The 26236-nt window shown below is 40.5% G+C and overlaps 1 protein-coding gene across 1 annotated transcript in view; it reads right to left on the reverse strand.

Moving 5' to 3' along the window:
• PATJ (PATJ crumbs cell polarity complex component) overlaps positions 1-26236 on the reverse strand; it is a 196727-nt gene that overhangs the window by 31922 nt on the left and 138569 nt on the right. Inside the window, exons 29-33 of the mRNA XM_060773627.2 lie at positions 23187-23278; positions 11408-11480; positions 5164-5235; positions 4380-4491; positions 2799-2929 (exon numbers count right to left, since the gene is read on the reverse strand). Coding sequence (XP_060629610.2) covers positions 2799-2929; positions 4380-4491; positions 5164-5235; positions 11408-11480; positions 23187-23278 — 480 coding nt within the window. The remainder of the gene's footprint in view (positions 1-2798; positions 2930-4379; positions 4492-5163; positions 5236-11407; positions 11481-23186; positions 23279-26236) is intronic.

The raw sequence follows: 26236 nt of genomic DNA on the forward strand, positions 1-26236 counted from the left end.
AAGTAAATTTAATTTCTCTATTTTTTGTAATGGTTTCTCACTTGTAATTCAGAGTACTGTGCGCTCAAAGGAGCATTCTGCTGCTTGAGTACTGAGACTTCAGACAAGGCAAAGTGTTACTTTTGTATTTATGGGTTTGCAATCTGCCCAAACATAATAACCAAGCATAGAGCTTTGGGGTATTCACAATTTTCCACATGTGCTGTCCCATTCACTTCAGTTTTAGATGGGTAAATATACACACATTCATGCATACACATACACTCACAGGTTTATGTGTACAGATCAGTCCCTTGCTTGAGAAAATTCCCTGACAGAGCTGGAAGACTCAATTTCTGCACTTGAAAGCATTCATGGGTCTAATTCAGATGCTAAGGACATAATATTCTGGATGGGCCAAGTGCCTTGTGGTTATTAACATGGAACCAGTTTCATCAACTACCTCAAAAAGTAGCCAAGTGCTGATACAATAAACAGGCAATGTAATATTAAAACCACAAAGAGAGGAAACCACGAGTGTTGCCTCAGGAGGCAGTCGCCCTTGACCACCATCACCAGTTTTCCACCCAGGGACTCAGAAAGGCCAATGCAGCCACAACAGGGAGAGCAGAGAGGGTTAGTGGTTCCTTTAGGTCAGAAATCCACAAAGCATTTAAGCTGAGGGCTAGTTCACAGTCCCCCAGACTCTTGGGAGGTTGGACTATAGTTTGGAAAATAAAAACATGAACCAATTCCTATGCAGTATGTACATATCTTATTTGTTGTGCAAAAAACATGAAAGAAAAACACAACATTTAAAATGAAAAACAATTTTAACCAACATAACCTTACTAATATTTCAGCGGGAAGTGTGGGCCTGTTTTTGGCTGATGTCAAGGTAATTAGGATTGTTCTTGTTGTGTGTCTTCAAGTAGTGGTGGCCCCCCCGGCTGTGGAACACCCTCCCTGTAGACATCAGACAGGCGCCCTCCCTTATAACATTCCGCAAGAGACTAAAGACGTGGTTGTTTGAGAAGGCGTTTGACTAAGTGCTACAACAATTGGCAATGATGACTGGAACGGAATATGGATAACGAGATTGGATTGTGATTCTATGATGAGACGTCGTGAATGATTTAGTGTAATTGTATTATTAATAGGGATGTTGTTATTGTTGTTTGTGATATTGCCTTTATTGTAAATTGTTTTTATATGTTGTACACCGCCGTGAGTCGCCCTAGGGCTGAGAATGGCGGTCTACAAGTGCAGTAATAAATAAATAAATAAATAGTTTCAGACTTAGGGTGACCCTAAGTCTAAAGTTTAGGTTGGGGGCTGGGCAAATGACCTCGAAGGACCACATCTGGCCTGTGGGTCTTAGTTTGGGGACCCCTGTTTTAGGTTCTCCTGAGACAGACTAAGCTTTTGCCTTTCACTACTCTACTCAGAGAAGGAGATGGCCCCTTTCCTAAGTGTTAAGGTACAGTTACTTACATTGACCTGTGAATAACTCAACCCAGGTTTGCTGGGTTGATTTTTTGACTAATTTTTCTCAACTTATACATGAGTATCTTGAGTAGCTAATAAGAACTATGGGATTGCATGTCTTCTATAAGCCTGTGACTGCCCCAGTTTTTTTTTCAAATATCAACTCCTTTGTGATCACGAACAATACAAAATACGGAACTGAAAACTAGAGTTCAAAAACACCTGGAGCCTAAAGCTCAGACACCTCTATTCTCAGATGACTGGATTAAGGAACCAAGTCCCTAAATTCCTCTTTTGGAGAACAGTGATAGAATATTGTGTTTAGGTGATAAATGCACTTCTCAAAGAATGGCTTCGATGAACAAAAATATTTGATGATGTGAGCTTAAAAACCCAGAAGGATAGAGGAAAGAAAGTTAATGGAAATTCAAAGAGACAAAGAAAATTATTTTTTTATATAAAGACAGTAACAGTGAATAAGATAGAAAAAAGGATCTGCTGACTTAAAGATCAAACAATTGCAATATGCTGCTGTAGCTGTAGTAAACAAAGAAATTGAGGGAAAGGGCAGGAGCTCTCCATGATACACGTTGGGCAGGGTGGAAGCAGCGCCCATTAAAAATGTGGAGTTCAGACTTTATCCTTTATTATTTATCCTGCCAGAACACCAGAAGAAGTATAAGATCTTCTGAATGCCACAGAACTCTTCCAGTGTATTATTTACAAATCATGGGGAAAGATCATGCAGGATCCACAGCTGAGCATTGCAGATGAAATTCATTACTGGAATTTGACAGCAAAAAAGGTGTTACAGATAGACGAGTCAGAGTTGGAACACTTGCTATGCAGGTTAGGAATTAACAGTACTGCAGTAAGAACTGCCTCTACAGAAGTAGATTTTGACAGATGCTCTTTGTTTTCATTAGCACTGGTTATCTGTCCAATTACTAACTTCACAAAGTAGGCTACACCTCTTTGCAGCCCTGTATGCAGTGAAAATACTAGGTCTGCTTCTTTTTGGAGACATTTCTGTATTGTTCTTCTGGAATAATAAGCATTCCCAAGTGGTTTTTCCAGAAAACCAAAAATACTGGAATTTCAGTCCAGGGGAAAGACGCTGAATAAATATAATCAACAAATGAATAATAAATAAGAAAATAACTACATAATAAATAAGAGCATTAAATTTAACACTGAAACCTACATTCTCAGATTAAAAACCATTAACAAATAACTGGAATGAAAGTAGAGTTGTCATATTGCATGGATAACCTGGTTTTAGGATTCATGAGAGTTTCCACAGTATCAGAAATAACAACAGAATAACTTACAAGTGGGGTATCTTTCCCTCCTACAATACTGAGACCAAGCCCTGATCGCTCTTTGGATATTTCTATAACCATTTCTTGCCCAGGAATAATTGAGCATGTTGCAGGATCTGCCAAGGGAGGCGGAAGGCTACCTGTAAACCAAGATTCAAAGTGATTAGGCAATGAAGTCCCAAATCCTGTAGAGAGAAGCAACACAGAAATAAACTTTCTGAACAGATTCTTAACAAGTAAAACTAACATGAGCAATAAGACAACAGAAAGGGCATATTCCATGGTTTATCCACTGTTATTAACAGATTAACTGACTCTAATGCCATTTGTGACATCACATGTTTCTTCATTTGATTGAGTCCACACTATTTAAATACAATGATGGAGTCTGGCAATGCAGCAGAGAAAAAAGTGCTGGTTTTTGAGGCTTCAAGAACTCAACAAACTTTCCCCAAATCTCCACAAATTTCTCCCCACTTTGCCTCCAATCTTTTCCAGGGCCCTTTCACACAACAAAGTTAAAGGAATATGATTTCAATTTCATGGATATGGTTAAATCCTATGCAATCTTGAATTTTCTGTTTTGTCTTGTCTTTAGCTTGGGGAAATACTAGAATTCTCTGGCCAGGAATTCGAAAGGCTCTTTCTCAAAACTGCAGATCCCAAGATGCCACATGATGGAACCATGACATTTCAAATGAAACCATGGTGTTATAATCATGGAGCGTGAATAAACTCCAGGTCTCTTCCTGTTTCAAAAAGGTATTTTCTTGCTCTAAAAGAAACCTCACAAACAATATTTTGGTCTTCATTTCTTATATTGCAACGTAATTAATGAACTTTATGAACATTTGATGCTGTTAACTCTACTGAGGCATATTATTCCAACAGTACTTTTTATACCAATAATATCCTTGGATTCAAATCAAGAAACAAATTAATCAAAGAAGATTAATAGAAGTAACATCCTGTTCCTCTGTAAGCAGCTCTAACTCATGAAATGAAAGTATCTTCTTGAACAATGATGGAAGACAGTATTGCAGAAACCTTCCCTCCATGAATAATGCAAAATATAATATGGATATATATTCTAAGGTAAAGGCAAAGGTTGCCCCTGATATTATGTCTAGTCGTGTCCAACTCTGGGGAGTGGTGCTCATCTCCATTTCTAAGCCAAAGAGCCGGTGTTGTCCATAGATGCTTCCAAGGTCATGTGGCCAGCATGACCTTGACTGCATGGAGCACTGTTACCTTTCCACCAGAATGGTACTTATTGATCAACTCACATTTGCATGTTTTCAAACTAGGATGGCAGAAGCTGGGCCTAACAGCAGGAGCTCACCCCGCTCCCAGTATTTGAACCACCAACCTTTCGGTCAGCAAGTTCAGCAACTCAGTGGTTTAATGCTGCGCCACCAGGGGGGCTGCATATATATTATAGATTATGATAATTTATGTTATATATTTTATGTGTTTACATGTGTATCATATACATAGATTTTAAACACACATATAAACCTTTTCCCTGTCATTCTAACCATTTTTGTAACAAATACAAGATATTGTGGGATGAAAATAGTAAGTTCATACTTCTGTTGATGAATTCTGTCTCTGGAGACAATGATGCAGGTGCCAAAGATATATCGTGTAAACTGATGGGGATTACTGTTGAAGGCTTTGATTGCTTTAATTGGTTACAAAACTGGAAGGGAAGAAAAAAAGGAGAAATGAAAGCAGATCAACTGTTAAAGCTTCCTTCAAAAACCAAAAAGAAGCAGATTAAGCCAAAGCAGAGAAATTTTCACATGGATCAGAAGAGGGGTGTATATTAAAACATTTAACAGTTTCAAAAGTACTGATTTTCCCACTTTTTGGTGCTGAGGTTTTAGAAATTTTGTTCAGAACAACATATCATAATTGGAAAGAATAAGACCGCTACCTGAGACAGAGCAACCAACTGAGCACATAAACAGACATGTCCCATTGGACACCCTCAAGTTAGGACACTTGATTATTTTAGCACCTGAGGCAAAAAATAGCACAAGTGCCTATTCTGCTTCCTAGCAGGAAACAAAATACAACATTGATATACTAAATAAATGTCAGTTTGACACTTTTTCCAGATGCCTGAGGCAGCTGCCTCACTCTGTTGGTCTAGATCTAGACCTGAGCATAAAATGCAAGACCCATAGAAAAATCCTTATAAAGTTATTACTTAAAAATTCCACATTCAATTGTTTGACTACTATTATTTATGCTTGTTTTTATAGTATTATAATATGTTGCAATTCAAATTAAATGAAACATTGTAATGGTTTAAAATAGGGTCATTCATCTCCTTTTGTTTGTTTGAGACTGAATAATCAATACATACATTTTCTGATGGCTTCTCTGTCAAAATTTGCTGGTTCTCAGTCACTGGTTTTTCAACCTTGTTACTGACATCCTAAAAAAAGAAATAGAAAATATTATGGTAGAAATATTTAAGAAACAATATTTTCAACTTATTTTATTGGACCCTTCTCTATTAAAAACTTGCCCAAAATCAAATACATAACTTAGCCTACACAATTCCTATGCATTTCACTACTGTATTTTGCTAAAGCTGTTTAACTACTTCTTTACACTAGAGCAGTCATCCTCAGACTGCAGCCCTCCAGCTGTTTTGGCCTCCAACTCCTATAAGCCCTTGCCAGCTTGTTCACTGGCCAGGAATTCTGTGAGTTGGAGGCCCAAACAGCTGGAAGGCCGCAGTTTGAGGATGACTGCACTAGAGAATGAATCCATTTTAAATCCGGTTCCTCCCTCCTGCAGAATTCTGGGGTCTGTAGTTTAGTGAGGTTGTTAAGGGCTCCTCCCTAAACTACAAACCCCAGAATTCTGCAGGAGGCAGCAACTGGATTTAAAGTGGATTCATTCTTTAGTGCAGTGGTTCTCAACAGGTGGGTCCCCAGATGTTTTGGCCTTCAACTCCCAGAAATTCTAACAGCTGGTAAACTGGTTGGGATTTCTGGGAATTGTAGGCTAAAACACCTGGGGACCCACAGGTTGAGAACAACCGATCTAGTGTGATGAGGTATATAAAGTATCAAGCAGAGTTTGAAAATGTAAAGCTTAGGGTTGAAACCAGGTTGTACGCCTTAATGTTATTGAAATCAATGAGGCAAATTAGTCATAGTCTGCTTAAATTCTGTTGCTGTCACAGGGATCAAAGCATGAGTAAAGCATAGCAGAAGGCATTAGGTCTTTTATTTAACTTAGTGGCTCTTAGTGGCTCTTAGAACCAAAAAATCTAACAAAGAGCAAAGTAGAGAGTAATTTCTTAGCTCTGGACTGCGGCATGGAGGGGGGGAGGTGTTCCACTAGCCGAGGGGCCCCCATAGAGGTCGTGGTGGGAAGGAGGAGATGCGGCAAAAGGAGACCCCGAATTCGGCCTAATTCGGACCACCTATCCATATTAATAACCCCCAACCGGTCTCCAAAGGTAAATTGGTGTAACCAGGTGAGCGGACCCTCCGGTTTGAAGGTGGTGTTGTTGAACGCCAGATCTGTCAACGGAAAAACATCCTGGATCCAGGATTTAATTCTGGAGGAGCGGGCAGATCTGGCGTGCATCACGGAGACCTGGTTGGACGAAGCTGGGGGCGTAAACCTCTCCCAGCTTTGCCCTCCAGGTTTCTCCGTGCAACACCAACCAAGAGCCGGAGGACGGGGAGGCGGGGTCGCAGTGGTCTATAGAGATTCCATCCATCTGACCAGGAGCCCCATCCCGCAGACCACAAATTTTGAATGCGTCCACCTGAGGATGGGTGACCGGGACAGAATAGGGATTCTGTTAGTGTACCGTCCACCTCGCTGCACTACAGTCTCCCTACCTGAGCTAGCGGGGGTGGTCTCGAGCCTGGCGGTGGAGTCCCAACGGCTTCTTGTGCTGGGGGACTTCAACATCCATGCCGAGGCAACCCTCACAGGAGCGGCTCAGGACTTCATGTCCGCCATGGCAACCATGGGGCTGTCCCAACGAATAACTGGCCCCACCCACTGTGCTGGACACACATTGGACTTGGTCTTCTGTCAGGGATGGGAGCAGGGTGGCGGTGTGGAGGAGCTATCTACCGCTCCGTTGCCATGGACCGACCACTTCCTGATCAGGTTTAGGCTCACTGCGCCCCCTAACCTCCGCAAGGGTGGCCTCACAACTCCAGGTATTCTTGAGAGACACGGATTATCTGGATCCGGCACAGTCTGGTTTCAGACCGGGACATGGTACCGAGACGGTCTTGGTCGCCTTAGTGGATGATCTGCGCCGGGAGCTAGACAGGGGGAGTGTGTCCCTGTTGGTGCTCCTGGACCTCTCAGCGGCCTTCGATACCGTCGACCACGGTATTCTTCTGGGGCGCCTTGCAGAGATGGGTCTTGGGGGCACTGCTTTGCAGTGGCTCCGGTCATTTCTGGAGGGTCGTACCCAGAAGGTGTTATTGGGGGACTCCTGTTCAACACCACAGCCGTTGACCTGTGGGGTTCCTCAGGGCTCCATCCTGTCCCCCATGCTGTTTAACATCTACATGAAGCCGCTGGGTGAGATCATCCGGAGTTTCGGGGTGCGGTGTCACCTGTACGCAGATGACGTCCAACTCTGTCACTCCTTCCCACCTGCTACTAAGGAGGCCGTCGAAGTCCTGAACCGGTGCCTGGCCGCTGTAATGGTCTGGATGAGGGCGAACAAACTGAAACTAAATCCAGACAAGACAGAGGTACTCCTGATCAGTCGCAAGGCCGAACAGGGTATAGGGTTACAGCCTGTGCTGGACGGGGTCGCACTCCCCTTGAAGGCGCAGGTTCGCAGCTTGGGTGTGACCCTGGATTCGTCGCTGAGCCTGGACCCCCAGGTTTCAGCGGTGACCAGGGGAGCATTTGCACAGCTTAGGCTCGTGCGCCAGCTGCGCCCGTATCTTGGGAAGTCTGACTTGGCCACGGTGGTACACGCTTTGGTCACATCCCGCCTCGACTACTGCAACGCTCTCTACGTGGGGCTGCCCCTGAAGACGGCCCGGAAGCTCCAGCTAGTCCAGCGCGCGGCAGCCATGTTGTTAACAGGAGCAGGGCGCAGGGAGCATACAACGCCCCTGCTGTCCCAGCTCCACTGGCTGCCGATTTGCTACCGGGCCCAATTCAAGGTGCTGGTGTTATCCTACAAAGCCCTAAACGGTTCCGGCCCAAAATACCTTGCAAACCGCATCTCGGCCTACGAGCCCACGAGGACCTTGAGATCATCCGGGGAGGCCCTTCTCTCAGTCCCGCCCGCCTCACAGGCACGCCTGGCGGGGACGAGAGAGCGGGCCTTCTCGGTGGTGGCCCCCCGGCTGTGGAACACCCTCCCTGCTGAAATTAGGCAGGCGCCCTCCCTTATGGCCTTTCGTAGGAGCCTGAAAACATGGCTCTTCGAGATGGCCTTCAATTGAGTGCTATATCATTGGAATGACTATGAATGGATTATGACCCAGGATTTGAGGAAGCGGATTTTTAGCATAAGTAAGTGTTATGTAGTAGTAGATTGTCATGTATTGTCTTGACTCACTGTAAGCTGTCTTTTCTGTGTTGTTGTTCACCGCCACGAGTCGCCCTAGGGCTGAGAGTGGCGGTCAATAAGTGCAAGAAATAAATAAATAAATAAATAAATAATAATATCTTAATTTATAATTCTATAAATGTCAAGTTTTTTGAAGCAAACTAAGAAATTTCATAATTAGGTCATTTGGACTTTTTGTTATTTAAATATATAGCTGCAGATACTTCAAAAATGTATTTATAATGATAAGCATTTACAAAGGTGGGACAGAATTTAAAAGCTTTGTGGTTTTTATGAGGAGTTGTTGAATTAAATTTTTATGTGGATTTTTCATTTTCAAAATATTTTATTATTATTATTACTTTTTTTTCTCTTCTCTCTTTTTTTCTCCTTCTCTCTTCTCTATGTCTTTTCAACTCTTTTTTAATCAACATGTAAAACTTTGCTATATGGCATTCATAAAAATTATTTTTTAATTTTTTTTGCAGAAATTCAATGAGAAAAATACCCTTCAAACATTAGTTCCTCATATGAGGCTGACAATGTCCTCCGATACTATGCTGCATGTTTTTATATTAAGAGACAGATTGCGTTGATTAAAATTTAAAAACCCCTGGACATTGTATCCTCAGTAGTATTCTATTTGTCCCAGAAATATTGAGAGGTATGACTTTGAATTCCTGCTTTGAAGTTAGGAAACCAACAAATTCAACTGAGGCTTGAAGGTAAAACTGAATCAAGGACATATGCCTTACAGCTATAATAATGTTCAGGCTGAAGAAGCCTCCTGCTGAACACAAAATTTGATTATCCTTTATGTATGATGAAGCAAAGCATACACTCACATCTAAAAAGTACACTGAACCGCCACTTAAGTCATTTCGCCACTAAGTCATTTCGCCACTAAGTCAACAGGCAAAGATTTTAAAATAGTTGCTTTTTGAGAAAGCAGGAAATGTCTACCTGCATTTAGTTGAGTGCATCAAAAGCCTTATCCTTCAAAAAACAATAACACACTTTAAAGGTCACCATTAATACACAGGCGGCATATTTCTGAATACCACATTCACTGTGAAGAAAAGCAAGTTCACTCATACAAAAGGTACAAAACCTTTTGAAGGGGATTGGATGAAGTGCAAAACATTCAAAAAGAAATAGAGGACAGAAATTACAGATCTATCACAAAGATAGCCACATGACTAGTCATCAACTCCTGATAGAGAAAGGGAGAACAAAGCACAGGAAAGAAGATGGAAGGTGCGCAAGTATATGGGATGCCTGGTCATCCTTGAAAAATGGGAAAAGACAGGAGGGAATGGTTTAAGACAGTTCCCTGTGCTTTCCTTCCACTCCCCCGCCTCACCCCACCCCACCCATCTGATGAGGTCCTAGGCCAGTAACTGGGGACGGCGAAAGGGGTGGGGATCCAACTTTGCATATATCTTTGTTGTCTAAAGCTGTGGTCATTGCCCACCCATGCACCCCTATTTTGTTACAATTCTTTGCGTTTATAACGTCTTAAATTTTTACAGCCATGTCCTTATAGTGACATCTACACAATTTACTCCAATTAAATGTTCATCTCCCCCCCTTTCTTTTTTTGCTAAATTACCTCTCCAAAAGTAAGGTGCACGTTAGATTTGTGTAGTACGTGCTGAGTCAAAGCAAAGGGAGCTGTACCTTGAGCTTCTATTTGAGGGGCATTGTTTCTAATTTAGTGGCCAGGGCTTACTACTATGGAATCCTGGGATTTGTAGTTTGGTGAGGCATCGGCATTCTTTGGCAGAGAAGGCTCAAGGCCTTGTAAAACTACAGCCCCCAGGATTCCACAGCGTTGAACCAAGGCAATTAAAGTGCATTCATTCTACAGCATAGATGCATCCCAAGGTTTTTATTTTCAATTGCAGGAAGCTTTGGTGTCCTAACACTTTTGTTTTTAAAGAAGGAACTCTAAGCAGGCAGCAACTATAATGGTCAGCTTACAAAGAATGTACTTTACATTTGGTAACAAATTTGGTAACATTTGGTAACGCTGCACATTACATTTGGTAACAAATACTTTTTGGAGTTTCCAGGTTGTGAAATTTGAGGTGCACACTAGATTTGATGGCATATTAGACTCAAGTAAATATGGGGTACTTTATGTGAGATAGCTTTGGAATCTTTATGGATGCTGGCAGTGTTTCTATTGTAGCAACCAACCCACATTCAACCTTCATTGGAATTCAGATAGGTATCAAGCGACAGTGGAAGGTTTGGATCTCCAGATCTCTTACTCTGACTCTCATCCACCTCTGTACAGGAATTAGAATTGGACTATAGTGCAAAACATCGGGATTACAAAGGCTCTATGTTCTGGCCTTACCCAGAAAACCCAATGTACTGGCCTATAAGAAGTTTCTGGTGCAGTCAAGGCCTTTGCGCCACATCATCCAATCAGTTTGAATACAGACATTTATAGTTCATGTGATACATTAAAATGAGGAACATGAATTAAGGCTTGATAATGAAAAAGCTTAGGAAAACAAATAAATTCACTACCATATTAAGACACCAATACTTTTAAACAATATAAACTCATTAAATAGTACAACAATAAAAGTGAGGCACACACTGAACCCTTTGAAGATTCAATTTCATTATATTTGCCAGCACATGCTCTTTAAAAACACAAACTAGAAAAACACCACAGCTGCCCCTGTAATAAGCAGAGTGCTACCCTCCTGTTTTTGGGAAGGAAACAGATCTCCAGAAGCCAGAGGGTTCTTTTCTCATATGTTTTAACAGTTCTAATGTATATTGTGGAGATGTTTGTTAAATAGCTGTATCGTTGAGGATGACCTATTTAGAAATAATCTCTCCTGGAGCAGAGTGGAATGCAAACTTGAACCATGCCAGCTATTTTGTGATCAGAGAAAATTTAAATGCAGCTGATTTTCTTATTTGTGTTTTAGGATTCAGGCTTTAATCAGATGAATGCTTGGATTGATATTAATTTGCTAATTATGATTAATTGCTTTCATTTAAGGAACACTGAAAAGCATCTTACCTCAATGGAAGACTGGGAGCTGGAGGGTAATGGGAAAGGAGCCACAGCCATCTGGTTAAATGCATCATCATTGCTGGAAACAACAGGGAGGGGTGAGAGAAAAAACTGGTATGTTAAACAAGCTGCAAATATCTCCTGAATTTCTAAATTGGAATCTAATCACTTTTGTTATTCATTACTCCAGACTGAGTCTCTCTTATCTGAAATTATTGGAACCAGATTTTCTTTTTGATTTTGGATTGTTTTGGATTTTATATACATAGTGAATAAGGGATTGGGGAAAAGGAGGCTAGTCATAGGTCCAGCACCCGCTGAGTTTTCCTCAGAGGAGGGAAACAAAATGGAGGAGGAAGTAGGACTCCACTTGCACGAGGCTCTTGTAAAAAGTAGATATTTCAGACACTTCCCTAGGCTGTCAGCATATTTTCTATTTTTTTAGCACAGTAGCTGGGAAATAGGAGAAAGCCTCCTTTGCATCCATTCCCATGAGCCTTTTTCATTCTTTCTGGGCCAGATAAAGATGGTAGCCAATAAGGCTCATCCTCAGGGCTGTTTGGAGGGTATCTGCCCCATTGTGTGCTGCCACTAGCCAGGCTGAAGATGAGAGCAGAAGCACCTGCATGTCTGTTTTTTTTTACAGAAACTTGTGTAAGTGGTGTCTTCCCACCTGTTGGATGTGCGACTAGCCCACTTTCCCCAAAAAGTGGATTTGCAAAAAAGAGAGAAGTTTTTGAAGTATTTTGAATTTCTGGATTAGGATGACTCAACCTGTACAACACCCATTCCTCAAACTCTGCTCCTCCAGATGTTTTGGACTTTAACTCCCACAAATACCAAAGGCTGGTAAACTGGCTGGGATTTCTGTGAGCTGAAGTCCAAAATACCTGGAGGAGCAGAGTTTGAGAAACACTGCTATATAGAATGTTTGATTGCACACAAGATTCCAAGAAGCTTACACATCCACTGTAATAACCACATACAGATCTGCTTCATTTCAGCAAAGCTGCAGCAGCATGTGTTTCAGTACAATGAAAGACATTGTTGAAATGCTGCTAATACAGTTCATAGCAGTAGTGTCTGGTTATAACCTTCATTATAAAGGAGGGTTTTCAAATGCTGCTATTGCTGCTGCTGTGGCATTTGAAGATCTGTAGAAATCTGATTAGAATGTTCACATTATGCTTTCAGCCACTTCTTTTCAAAGCTTTATGGACCAGCATAGAGAAATTGCAGTTTTTGAACTGCAGTGACCACAATTATCAAGCCAAATAGACAGAAGTGTACAACAAATACCTCAAAGGGTGTGCAGTACTCATTTGTGCTTGATTTTCTAAGCATCTTCCTCTCAAACACTACAGCATGTTAAACAGTAATTTTCTAGCTTCTTTTGTTTTCCTAAGCATACAAACCAATTAGGAGATAGCTCTTGCTGATGAGAATTACTCAGCATATCTAAGCTCCATAACTGCTAGTAATTTTTTTGTCTGGTGCCAATTTAGGTTCTGCCGGCTGTTGGTTGCTGCTTTAAAAAAATTAATAAAACATCTAATCAGCACAAGCACTAAGGAAATCAACATAAAATATTCCCAGCTCTTGATGCAGCCTCTAATGAGAAGATCTGATAGCAATAGAATACCTTCAGACAGCCTACAATTTAAACAAGTAATTATCTGACTATTTGGGCAATGAAGGGCCTTTGTAGTGAAAACTATGGCTATATGCCAGATATTCTCCTTGAAATACAATTACTTCCTCTCCGAATCATCAGATGTCATTCAGCAGGAGTCTTCTCTCGACACAATATGGGAAGCTATAGAGGGCCGTGAGGAAGGAATGTGCAGACAATTCTACATGTGTCTGAGGGAGGAGGAAAACAGAAAGAAGGGCAACACTTTCTCAAGAAGGCATAGGAATGTGCAGAGTACTGTTTTTGGCTCCTCCTGACAAATGTTGTTACAAACATTTTTGAAGCCATAACCTCCAGAGATTTTTTTTTGGAGGATTTCCTGTTGTTTTGGATAGAACCTCCCAAGCAGTGCTAGAATGAAACATGCGCCCTCAATGTTTTTTTTCCAGTTGGACTTCTAAACTAATTTAAATTTGGACATTTGGGTTCAGAGAAACCGGAGGGCCACACAGGAAAGCTCCCATGGTTTGCATGCAAACCACGAACAAAACAATTCTGATCCTTGTCTAGAAGGCAGCAGCCAACCCCCTGAAGTCAATGATATGAAGGAAGATTGGTCAATGATTTAGTGCAAGAGGAGAAAATTGCAATATGAAGTTATAGCATGAACAACTTGATACTGTGGTGCCATTTTTAACAGCTGTCCTGTGCCAAGTATGATGACTAATTCTGCCCTAAAGTGTTGTTTTGATGCCTGTCATTATTTTGAGCAATGTTAAGTGCACTAGTGCCATCTGCCTTTTCCCATACCTTTTAAATTTGCACTGTGCATCATTTGAGAGATGGTGATTTTTAAAGACATACAGATAACAACAAGAAAGGAAGTCTAGGTAGGAAGAGCTTGACGCACATGGCCCCCTCCTGCTGTGACTGTATATATTCAAATGACTTCTGCTTTGCTTCAAAAGAAGTTGTTTCAAAGAGAAAACACGACCAACAAGAAATGTCTTTTTGCATTACCCACTTGGCAACTATAACACAGTCTATTTTTAACCAGAGTAATGACAACCATCCTTTGATGATAACACAAGCAAATGAGGGCATCTTAGCAGAAAAGTTGCCATTTTAATGGGTTACATGGAAAACATAACACCCATGTAACCAGTTGCCATTATATTTTCATTCTCAGAGTACTAGTGTGTTTTTTTTTGTCGTGTCAGGAGCGACCTGAGAAACTGCAAGTTGCTCCTGTTGTGAGAGAATTGGCTGTCTGCAAGGACGTTGCCCAGGGGACGCCCGGATGATTTGATGTTTTTATCATCCTTGTGGGAGGCTTCTCTCATGTCCCCGCATGAGGAGCTGGAGAAGATAGAGGGAGCTCATCCGCCTCTCCCCGGATTCGAACCTATGACCTGTCGGTCTTCAGTCCTGCTGGCACAGAGCTTTAACCCACTGCGCCACCGGGGGCTCCTCAGAGTACTGTATCAAAAAAAAATGGATCCACACATACAAGATCTCCCAAACTGTACCATATTTGTGTCTACTGGCTTCAAGTTTTCTTCCTTTCATGGAAACTCACCAGAGACTGGATGCCATAGCTTAGGAATTGGTACAATCCACGAATTGCCTTTTTTTTTTTAGTATCATTGCTTTAGGAGATTCTTAAATATACCTTCAGTCTCTCCCTCTGAATGCTGCTTAAATTTAGCAGAAGCCAAGGAATTTCCCACTGGCTGCAGTCTGATAGCTTTCTATTGTTTAGAAAAGTGACAGACAGTCTTCCTAGGGTACACAGAGAGTATCTTTGATTGCTTCTATCACTAAAATAAGAGAAAAACCATCTCTTTTCATCCTTGGCAGACCGTGCAAAAAGAATCTGCGAACCCCACCTCCTCCAAGATGAACTGAACCACCTCAACTGGGCTCTACAGGCCAATGGATACTCCACCTCAGACATCAGAAGAACTGCAAGACCAAGAACAAGCCACGAGAGTAAAGATGATGATCCACCCAGAGGAAAAGTGTTCTTGCCATACATCAAGGGAACCAGTGACTTGCCATACATCAAGGGAACCACCTACAGACCCACCAAGAAAATCCAACAAATGCTATATCCAGCAAAGGACAAGAGGGATCCTCTCACCTCTGCAGGAGTCTACCGTATTCCATGCAGCTGTGGACAAGTCTACATAGGGACCACCAAACGCAGTGCCCAAACACGGATCAAGGAACATGAAAGGCACTGCAGACTACTTCAACCAGAGAAGTCAGCCATAGCAGAGCACCTGATGAACCAACCTGGACACAGCATATTATTTGAGAACACAGAAATGCTGGACCACTCTCACAACCACCATGTCAGACTACACAGAGAAGCCACTGAAATCCACAAGCATGTGGACAATTTCAACAGAAAGGAAGAAACCATGAAAATGAACAAAATCTGGCAACCAGTTTTAAAAAACTCAAAAATTACAACAGCAAAATAACAGAGAGTAAACAATCAGGCACATCAAATCACCTCTCAAAGAAGGATTCCCCCAGGCACTTCCAAGCCATTAAATGCTAATCAAGGTGGTCAGTTGAAATATTCACACCTAGCTCCAGCAGACAAAAGTCCTTTGTCCCACCCTGGTCTTTCCACAGATATATAAACCCATTTTCCTACTTCCAACAGACCTCACTACCTCTGAGGACGCTTGCCATAGATGCAGGCGAAACGTCAGGAGAAAATGCCTCTAGAACATGGCCATATAGCCCGGAAAACTACAACAACCCAGTGATTCCGGCCGTGAAAGCCTTCGACAATACAAAAGCCATCTCTATTTTGGTGATACTGATGATATGAAGAGGTCAATTGTATGGCATGTTGGGGGACTTCAAAAAGAGGTGCAAGGGCAGCTATATATCTCTACTGGGTGTTGTTAATTTCCATATCCACAGCATACTGTCCTGTCTGGGACAAATATCAGATTGCTTCCATCGTCAGTCCCAAAATTACCTTTAGACATGGTGCAAGAGTTCTATAATCTCCATGGTAAAAGTCCTAACTTTAACCCTATGATCAAGGGACAAACTGCTTGAAATAAGAGATAGAGCTCAGTATACTTCGTGAATTGATTATACCTCAGATCAAATCTCCAGGTGATGGCCCCTAGTGATTGTATATTGAAATTCAAAAAGCACACAGGACAGCACAGAACCTTGTCGTATTTATTTATTTATTTGTCGTGTCAGGGCAACCAGTCAATTATATTACATTTCTAACAGAACAAAGCAAACAAGCAGACAACATACAAAATTTGTGAGTTTGGTAGTTGATTAAATGTCCTTTGACTAGTATCTGGCCACTTGGAGTGCTTCTGGTGTTGCTGCAAGAAGGTCTTCCATTGTGCATGTGGCAGGGCTCAGGTTGCATTGCAGCAGGTAGTCAGTGGTTTGCTCTTCTCCACACTTGCATGTCGAGGATTCCACTTTGTAGCCCATTTCTGAAGGTTGGCTCTGCATCTTGTGGTGCCAGAGAGCAGTCTGTTCAGCGCCTTCCAAGTCGCCCAGTCCTCTGTGTGCCCAGGGGGGAGCCTCTCATTTGGTATCAGCCATTGGTTGAGGTTCTGGGTTTGAGCCTGCCACTTTTGGACTCTCGCTTGCTGAGGTGTTCCAGCGAGTGTCTCTATAGATCTTAGAAAACTTTTTCTAGATTTAAGTCATTGATGTGCTGGCTGATACCTAAACAGGCGATGAGCTGGAGATGGCTCTGCCTTGGTCCTTTCACTATTGGCGGCTACTTCCCAGCAGATGTCAGGTGGTGCAATACCGGCTAAGCAGTGTAATTTCTCCAGTGGTGTAGGGTGCAGATACCCCGTGATAATGCGGCATGTCTCATTAAGAGCCACATCCACTGTTTTAGTGTGGTGAGATGTGTTCCACACTGGGCATGCATACTCAGCAGCAGAGTAGCACAGCGCAAGGGCAGATGTCTTCACTGTATCTGGTTGTGATCCCCAGGTTGTGCCAGTCAGCTTTCGTATGATATTGTTTCTAGCACCAACTTTTTGCTTGATGTTCAGGCAGTGCTTCTTGTAAGAGCATGGTCCAGAGTGACTCCCAGGTATTTGGGTGCGCTGCAATGCTCCAGTGGGATTCCTTCCCAGGTGATCTTCAGAACTCGGGATGCTTCTCTGTTCTTGAGATGAAAGGCACATGTCTGTGTTTTAGATGGCTTGGGGATCAGCTGGTTTTCCCTGTAATAGGCAATAAGAGCACCTAGAGCTTCGGAAAGCTTCTGTTCTACCATCTCACAGCTCCCTGCTTGAGCAGTAATGGCATGATCATCAGCATAGATGAAACTCTCTGTCCCTTCTGGCAGTGGCTGGTCATTTGTGTAGATGTTGAACATGGATGGAGCAAGCACGCTCCCCTGAGGCAGGCTGTTCTTCTGTTTCCACCATCTGCTTCTCTTTGTTGTATACCTTGTCGTATACTGTTAGGCAAATGACTACACAGTGCAAAAGAAATCTCCAAATACCATTCTCCTCCATGCCAAGGATTCACTGCCCAATGGCACTGAAAGCTATAGAGAGCCCTGGGAGAAACAAAAGATCGTTACGTGTCCACATTTATTCCTTGGTGTAAGTCATCCACCAGGACAACTCAAGCTGTTTGCCATCCTATAATCAAGAACCCAAGTCAGAGTAATTAACACCATCCAACTGTGGTAGAGATTCCTTCTTTGGAGGCTTTTAAACAGAGGTTGGATGGCCATCTGTCATGGGTGCTTTGAGTACAATTTTCCTGCTTCTTGGCAGGGGGCTAGACTGGTTGGCCCATGGGGTCTCTTCCAACTCAATGAATCAGTGATTCTATGAGAAGAAAAAATGAGAACCACTGAGAGACCCACAGACTAACAGCAATGGGATCCCACAGCAACACTTTCTGAGTTCACTGCCCCGGGAAGGACTAGTTGTAAAATAATACTTCCAAGTCTTCCCCTTGCCATATGTCTCAGAAGGATGTAATGTTTGATTTCATAAAATACTTCTGAGGAGGTACAACTAGGACACAGCCTTCTGTCTAGTGCCTGCTGCTAATGGGCAAGATGTCTAAAGCCATCTCCATGCCACAATCAGACCTGAAGATAGACTGAAATGTTTCTTAATTATTCATATCATAGCCTTGCAGAAAAATAATTTCTTTTGAACTTGTTGGGAGAGGGATAACTATTATTTACCTAAACAAGTTTCATGGATACAATCTGATATAGCCCATGAGGAGTGCAACTTTGTGCAGCACACTATCACAACAAATCCCTCTTGCATCCAGTTTCATATATTTCTTGCTTTCCACAAACATATTTTCCAATGCAATTAAGTAATGGAGAATGAGTTGTTGTACATGACATTTAATTTTCAGTGGATAGGAAAAATAAGGGGAGACTGGAATCAAGATCATTAATCTCTTCTAGATGCATTGCATTGCCAACGTTAACAACTAATTCTTCATTTTACTAGCTCTGCTCCCCTTAGACATATGGGATTTAGTCAGATGAAATTCAGCATTCTTTTTCTTGTTGTTGTTAATTGGTTTCAAGTAGATTTCAACTTATGGCAACCTCATGAATAAAAGACTCCAGGTCATCCTATCCTCAAAAGCCCTGCTCAGATCTTGCAGACTCAGATCTGTTTCTTCCTTGATTGAGTCTATGTATGTGGAATGCAGTCCTCCTTTTTTTCCTACTGCCCTCCAGCTTACCAAATATTATTGTCCTTTCTAGTGAGTCCATCTAATTATATGACCAAAATACAATAGCCTCGGTTTAGTTATCTTGGATTCTAGGCAAAGTTTGGGCTGGACTTATTCCAGGATGCATTTTTTGTCTATTATCATTCCATGATATCTGCAGATTTCTTCTCCAGGACCACATCTCAAATTTAGTTGATTTTCAGGCTTACACTCTGAGAATATTTTCACTTACAAATATAAGTATTTTTGTCATTTGACTTGCTGCCTGTTTTCTTTGGAAGCCAAATCACAAGTACCAAAATGAAGTTTTTGTTGTTTTCCTCCTGAAATACTCCAGAAAAAAACCTCAAAATTAAAGTTTCAGAATATTTACAGATACAACTCAATTTATGAAGTGTCTATCAGAGAAGCATTAAACTACTACTTGACAGATACAGAGAAGGTTTCTTAGAGTATAGTTTTTTGAAGCTTAACACCCATCCATACGAGCTAGCATGGCCTGTTTTGAGCCTTCTACAACACACAGCAGAATCCCGTAAGAGAGTTACAGTTTTACAAGGTCCTTAGCCTTTTCTGTCAAAAAGTACTAAACTGGGATTCCATAGCATTTATGCATGACAGTTAAAGCCATGTCAAATTGCATTACTTCTCCAGTATAGATGCACCCCGTATTGCTTCACCATCCTCCTAATAATAATGTTAGACAGAAGACAAAGGAAAAAAAGGGGGATGGGTACAGGTAAAAGCAGATTCTTTCCTTTCCTGCCTTCCTCTAGTGGCAGTTAGCCTATTGGTATTCCACAGATATGATACTCCATCTGTGATGTGAGCTATTTTGCTACCAGCAAAATAAGGCTTTAAAGCAGATAAATTCCCTCTTGTCATTGACACAAGTTACAGATCAACTAATAATACTTTATTAACCTCTTGGCAAGGTCTTAGTAGCAATGACTCAGATACTGAGAACCTCAGGTGGAGTTCTGATCATGCAGCAGAACTTTCCTGTCTATTTCTCCTGTTTCACTACTTTGTTTTCATGAAAAGATTATTTTGAGCTTCAGGGGTCACTCCAAAATACAATATGATATATCACTGAGGGTTGAAGTTATGGCAGAAGAACACAAGAAACAGCAAAACCCATGTTCATATCTAGGCAAGTTCATAAGGCAGAGACTCCTCTTGCTCAAGCTAGGGTACTACTAAATCTGAGCCAATAAATAGAGTAATATTTATTTAACAGAAAAAAAGCTGATAAGCAATGTAGACTCTAAAAAACACCAGTAAAATAGAAGGCACTTCTTAAGGAATTAAGTTGCCAAAGATTAATGTAGGTCAGCAACGATGAAACCTGACTTTCTCCTCCTATAATGGTGGTGGGGGAAAATCATAATATTACTATGGCGTTATGTCCCATAGTGTTATAAAGGACATCTTTCTGCTTCTCAATCCTCTTTACATGTTGTCTTTTCTTGGCAGTTTTACCCAAAATTATCAGTTTTCAGAATTATTCCATGAGCTAGTGTAGTCTCTACTCACTCAATTTTTAAAAAAGGAAAATCCTTGGGGGAAAAGCTTATTGGATACTTGACTTTCTCCTCTGATCCTGCTATGCTAGATTAGACCCAAGCAGTTGATCTTACATCAGATCCCACTTGAGGGGAAACATGACTTTCCTCTTCATCCTGCTGCTCTACATAGACCTAAGCAGCTGATCTTCCACCAGACCCCACTTGGAGGGAAACCTGACTTTCTCCTCCTACCCGTAAGTTCTACATGAGACCCGAGCAGCTGATCTTACACCAGAACCTTACTTGGAGGAAAACCTGACTTTCCCCTCTGATCCTACTACTCTAGAGTAGTCCCAAGTAGCTGATCTTATACCAGACACCACTTGAGGAGAAACCTGACTTTAAAAATTATCATGCCAGGTTCATTAAGCACGATTTTGAGAGAGAAATGTCAATGCTTGGTAGCAGACTGTCCATAGAAATGCTCCCTACTTAACATCACAGAAGCCATTCAACCCGGGCAAATTTGATAGCTCCTATCCCACAAGATTTTGGGTGTTTTTTTCCAGTTATACCCCAGTTCTGGAGTCCAGCAAATGATCTCTGACCATCTTCTCTCCCCTCCCTTTACTGGGGACTGTTTGAGATGTTTCCCTGATGAAGCAGGATGGAAGCTGACATAAATCGTAACCTCAATGGATTTTATGTGTTTAGAAATATGGGGGAGTGGTGGCAGTGTGAGATAAAGGCTATAGGTTAGGAAAATGATTGTGGCCCTACAAACAAAATCCTATCTATTATGTGCTGGTAACTGATCCAAATTCAGTCCCCAAAGAAAAACTGCCAGAATTATTTATTGCTAGTTCAAGTTGCTTTCCCTCCTTTTACAAAGATAAAGTACAAAAACAAAACAAAACAACCCGAAGAGCTGAAAACCACACATACTTTAGACCAGCAAGGAGAACAAGAGAAGAGATCCTGCCCTCCCCCCTTCCTCTGGTCTTCTTGCTTTCTGTTTGCAATGCTATCTTTCCTACCTCCCATGGCCTATAATAAATATAATGGAGCCCCGGGTGGCACAGTCGATTAAACCCTTGTGCCAGTAGGACTGCTGACTGACATGTCAGTGGTTTGAATCTGGGGAGAGCAGGTTGAACTTCCTTTGTCAGCTTCAGCCCCCCATATGGGAACATGAGAGAAGCCTTGCCCAAGGATGGTAAAACATCAAACATCCAGGCATCCCCTGGGCAACGTCCTTGCAAATGGCAAATTCTCTCACACCAGAAGCAACTTGCGGTTTCTCAAGTCACTCCTGACATGAAAATAAATAAATAAATAAATAAATAATATGTAGAAACTACACTTATGCTACCTCTTTTTGGTAAGACCTTCAATGTGCTCTTTTACAACTTGAATGCTATTGTATCCTATCCTATCTGATTTGTCATCAATCCACTCCTTTTGGCTTCACACAAATCTACCATTTTCCAAAATATACGATCCTGTGCTTTTCTTTTCCATTACTGGTCAAACAGCTTAACAATTGGTTCATCTCATCAAATACGAGGTCTGCCCAAGGGCCGTTTGTGGTCTCTTGGTATCCAGCTGCAAATATTACTGGATACTGGATTTATTAGTGTTAGCATCAGCTATGTTAAATGTACTTACTAACTACCAATCTGCATATTTTCAGAAATCATGTTTCTTTGCTTTTTAATATACATTCTCTCCCTGCATTGGTCTAACCTGAGGCCATTTTTTCTTCTCCTTCTGTCTCTTCCATTGGACTACGACTCTGACAAATATTTAAAGCTCACTTAATATATTTTTTTTTACAAAAAAAGAGACTAAACTAGCTTGTTTTTGTTACACTCAGTGAGTCGATGAGCAGGTATGGATCTGGTTGCTGTTCAGCTTCTGCCTCGCCAAGCTGATTACTTTGCTTGAGATACCCAGCACTATCAGATTTTCCCAAAAGGTAGTAGATGAGGATAGTAGAGAAACACTAGGTAAGAGTTGTTCCTCTTCCAAAACAGTTGATTTGTGACACACCTTTAGCTATTCAAATGTGAAAGGGCAAACACAAGCAGATGGCTTATCTGTAAAGATATAGATATTTTCTACCTGAGAATCTGAGAGTGAAAGGAAGCCTTTCTCTCCATAAGTAACATATCTGGCTGGAACAAGATGAACCCTTTATTGGTTAACAAATTATGTATAAGCCAACAGATACTATAAATATAAAATATCTCAACTCTATCCAAATATATTTTAAGGATAACCCAATGTAGATGCATTGTAGGTTTAGATTACAATATTCCATTTCTCACTGGAGTTAGAATATTCATATATATTTTTCAAGAGTTCTCATCCTTAACATATTAAAACAGACTTATACTGGAGTTTTGGATTTACTAGTGACCATTATGAAAAACAAGACCATTTTAAAATAAGGAATATGTATTGCTGTTACAGTCATTAAGAACATTAAAAGGAAATTAGGTTTATTTATATTGCTGTCCCATTCCACCCAAAGAACTCAAGAAATGTTATAATTAATCCAATTTGTCTAATACAATTCCATTTTGTCTTAGGATAAAGTGGAGTGTCCTTCTCATATTTAGTTTGGTTTAAGATCCTAAATCAGGTTATGCTCTAAATGGTCTGCTAAAACTTCAAAGTGAGCTATAACTCCAAAGCAGTTTACAAGGACATACTAGTTGTTGGTTGAATCAAATGGCCACAGTATCAGAAAGAGAGACTATATCATAGAAAGAATTTGAACTGTGAAATTTAAATAGTTTGCTCTCAGATTTTACTATGAAACCAGATTTCCCTTATTTTTGCACTTTCCATTTTAGGCCAGTAATAGAGGGACCAGCGCTAATGATGATGCCATGCTTACCGTATAAATACCAGTTTGACCTTTGATGGTGCAGTCTTAATTATTGCAGAAGCATTCTGATGACTTCTTCCATATAAAATCTGGTTATTTATCTGTTTTAACAAAGAACATTTAACACAATTACAAAGAGTTAAGCATTGCTTTGTATTTTCATTATGTCACTACTAACCATAGAATTCCTCCCCAACATAACACACACTTGTTACTTTAATCTTACCTTCAGTCATAAGCAAGAATAAAATAAAATAAATGAGGATTGCTATTTATTCCTTGAATGGCAAGACTTTAGTATTGGAACAACTATGGCATGATGATAACCTTGGGACTAAGATAAATGGCACAAACATAGTTCTACTACTTCAAATCAAACTACAAAATGAATGAGAAATATAGAAGCTGCAAACACTGTAGCATGGAATAGATATAAATCTCATTTCCTGTGAACCTATTACACTGTCATATCATATCAGCTTTCCTCCCATTACTCTTTTTCTTTCAGAAGAAGAGATCAGTATTCTGCAGGGCTCTTTTTTCAAGGCATAACTACAATTTTTTAGTATGACAGTGTGCAGAAATGCATGAAGAGCACATATACTCAATCTTAACATTTTTGAGTGCATGTTCCTAGTAATCTACCAATCTAGCAGTGCTCCATGTGAAGCCAAGTTGAACACTGATGTTAACAAAACTTGTGCTGGCATGCAAATCAAACCCTAATTTTCTATAATTATTTTAAGAAAGTCTAGAAAAGGAGCTCTACAATACAGCTCTATACATATTGTCTTTGAGGTAAGTCACCTTTTGTTCAGCAAAAGGTGACTTAGGTTTATGGAAGAGGAATCAGATTATAGCCTTAGTTGTTATGATGTCACAAAATGTATTGCATTTGCTGCAACAGACTTGAATATTCATTGTAACATGAACTTACATGGGACACTTTATCAAACGCATAGGAAATGATAAATCTAAAAAAAATTAATGCTATTTCCCAGTGGTAACAGAGACATGAAATTACAGTAAGGGCTTGAATTTTGGTAGTTCTAATGAGAATAGACCCACTGAATAAATGTGTTTTATGTTGACCAAACATTTGAGATCTGATTCAGTGAGTGTACTTTAGTTAGGACACATTATAAGTAATGCAGAGACAAATGAGAGGGATGAACAGCAAAGCTCAAGGGAGAAGGTAAATAAAAGGAACTACCAGCTAGGGGACATAACAGGTGAATTATGAACAAAGATTAAAACAAGATTTAACACAAGGGCAGCCTTAGGAAGCAAACTCTCAAAATGGGAAGGCAGACATGGTATATAAGGTAATGAACGCTGAATTGTAGCTACATATCATGATGTGGAGGATCATTATCCCAGGGAATTATCTCAAGAGGAACATGATTTTCACTTCCTTTTGTGAAAACATTTCATTTAGGTCAGGCACTCTGGTTTAACTACTGTCTGTATTATTCAAGAATAAACATTACAACTATGTTTTAAGTTGTTTACATTGCATTAATGCTACCATTTCCCTATAACTATCTCTTATCCAAAATGCTTGAGACCAGAAGTCTTTAAGATTTTAGATTTTTTTTTAAATCTGTAATGTCTGAGTTTACATGTAAGTACATAGTGAGATAGCTTGGAGATGGGGCACAAGTCAAAACATGAAATTAATTTTATTTTCATATATGCATATACACACAGTCTGAAGGTAATTTTAAATAATGTATGAAATACTTTTGTGCACGAAATTTATTTGTGGATACTGAGCCATCAATAGACAAAGGTGTCACTATCCAAGCCACTCATATAAACAATTTTGGAGTATTTCAAATTTCACAACTCCAAAGAAGAACGCCCAACCTGCAACAGAGATAGTATTTCCAGCAGTTAAAATGAAGCCTATACAAACTTGACAAATAAGTTTGTATCTGTTTAAAGCAGTGCAAAGTGGCCAAGACAATTTACTTCTAGTTTTTGACCATCTGTTGTAGACCACCTTCTATAAAAAATATAGTTCTTCTAGTCTCAAAATCTAAGCAGCCATGTCCCAAATGGTTTAGGTTAAGTCAGTGTTTTCAGATAATACTGTGAGTGCAACAGCACAGATACTAAAATCTGATTAACATAAGTTTCAGTGACAACATCTGGAAAGTTCTGTGCCGAGACTAGATTATACATGTTGGAGTTCCCTCCATGTAGTTCCAGTTTTCCAAGTTTCAAGTATCAATGTGAGTGAAATGTTTTACCAATAAGCTGTTTTTACAGCACAGGCATGGCAGATTTAAAAGCTATTCTTGAGTTTTAAATAAAATGCTCAAAATGGAGCAAAATGAAAATGTCAGGAGGCAACATACAGGGGACTTTTTGGGGTCTGAAAAACAACCTTGTGAAATGCAGATGACTCATGTGCCATAGTTTGTTAACTGATAAGTTATAGATTTGATCCCTTGCAGAGTATCCTGGCCAACAGTTGACATGGCTAGATCAATCAAAATTCTTATTCTCATTCATATAAAACAAACTAAAGCATTGTGAAAATGGGCTCACTAGGAAAGCATTAACAAGAAAAGTGGTCGATTCATCCTGACACCCAAGTAAGTTCCTAGTCTTCCCTGGTAGCTATCATTAAATGCTGCCATCATCACCTATACCAGAAGCATTGATTCTCACAAGAAATGTGCTTCTTCTTTTCAGAAGATCCAGATTTTTCATGCCATGAGTTTTATGAGTGCAAAATGCTTTTAGTATAATTTTGTCACTCAAGCAGTGGGGGAAATGGCAGTTTTACAGAAAAATAAATCTATATTGTATATCAGAAACTTGTAATTAGACGATCCCAGGGCACTGACAAATGTTTATAGCTAGTTGAGCATTTCCTCAGGCATGCTTTTTTCCTTTTCTTTTTTGGGGGGGGGGGGGGGGGCAGAGATATGTAGCTACTAGGTAGAAAATACTGCATTAATGAAGTGATACTCTGAAATACCCTCCTGTGGGGAATATGTGTAGAATAAAAAGGTGTATCTTTTCCCAACTATGACAACTATTACTTG

This window comes from Anolis sagrei, chromosome 4, assembly GCF_037176765.1.
Source record: "Anolis sagrei isolate rAnoSag1 chromosome 4, rAnoSag1.mat, whole genome shotgun sequence".
Lineage (NCBI taxonomy): Eukaryota > Metazoa > Chordata > Lepidosauria > Squamata > Dactyloidae > Anolis > Anolis sagrei.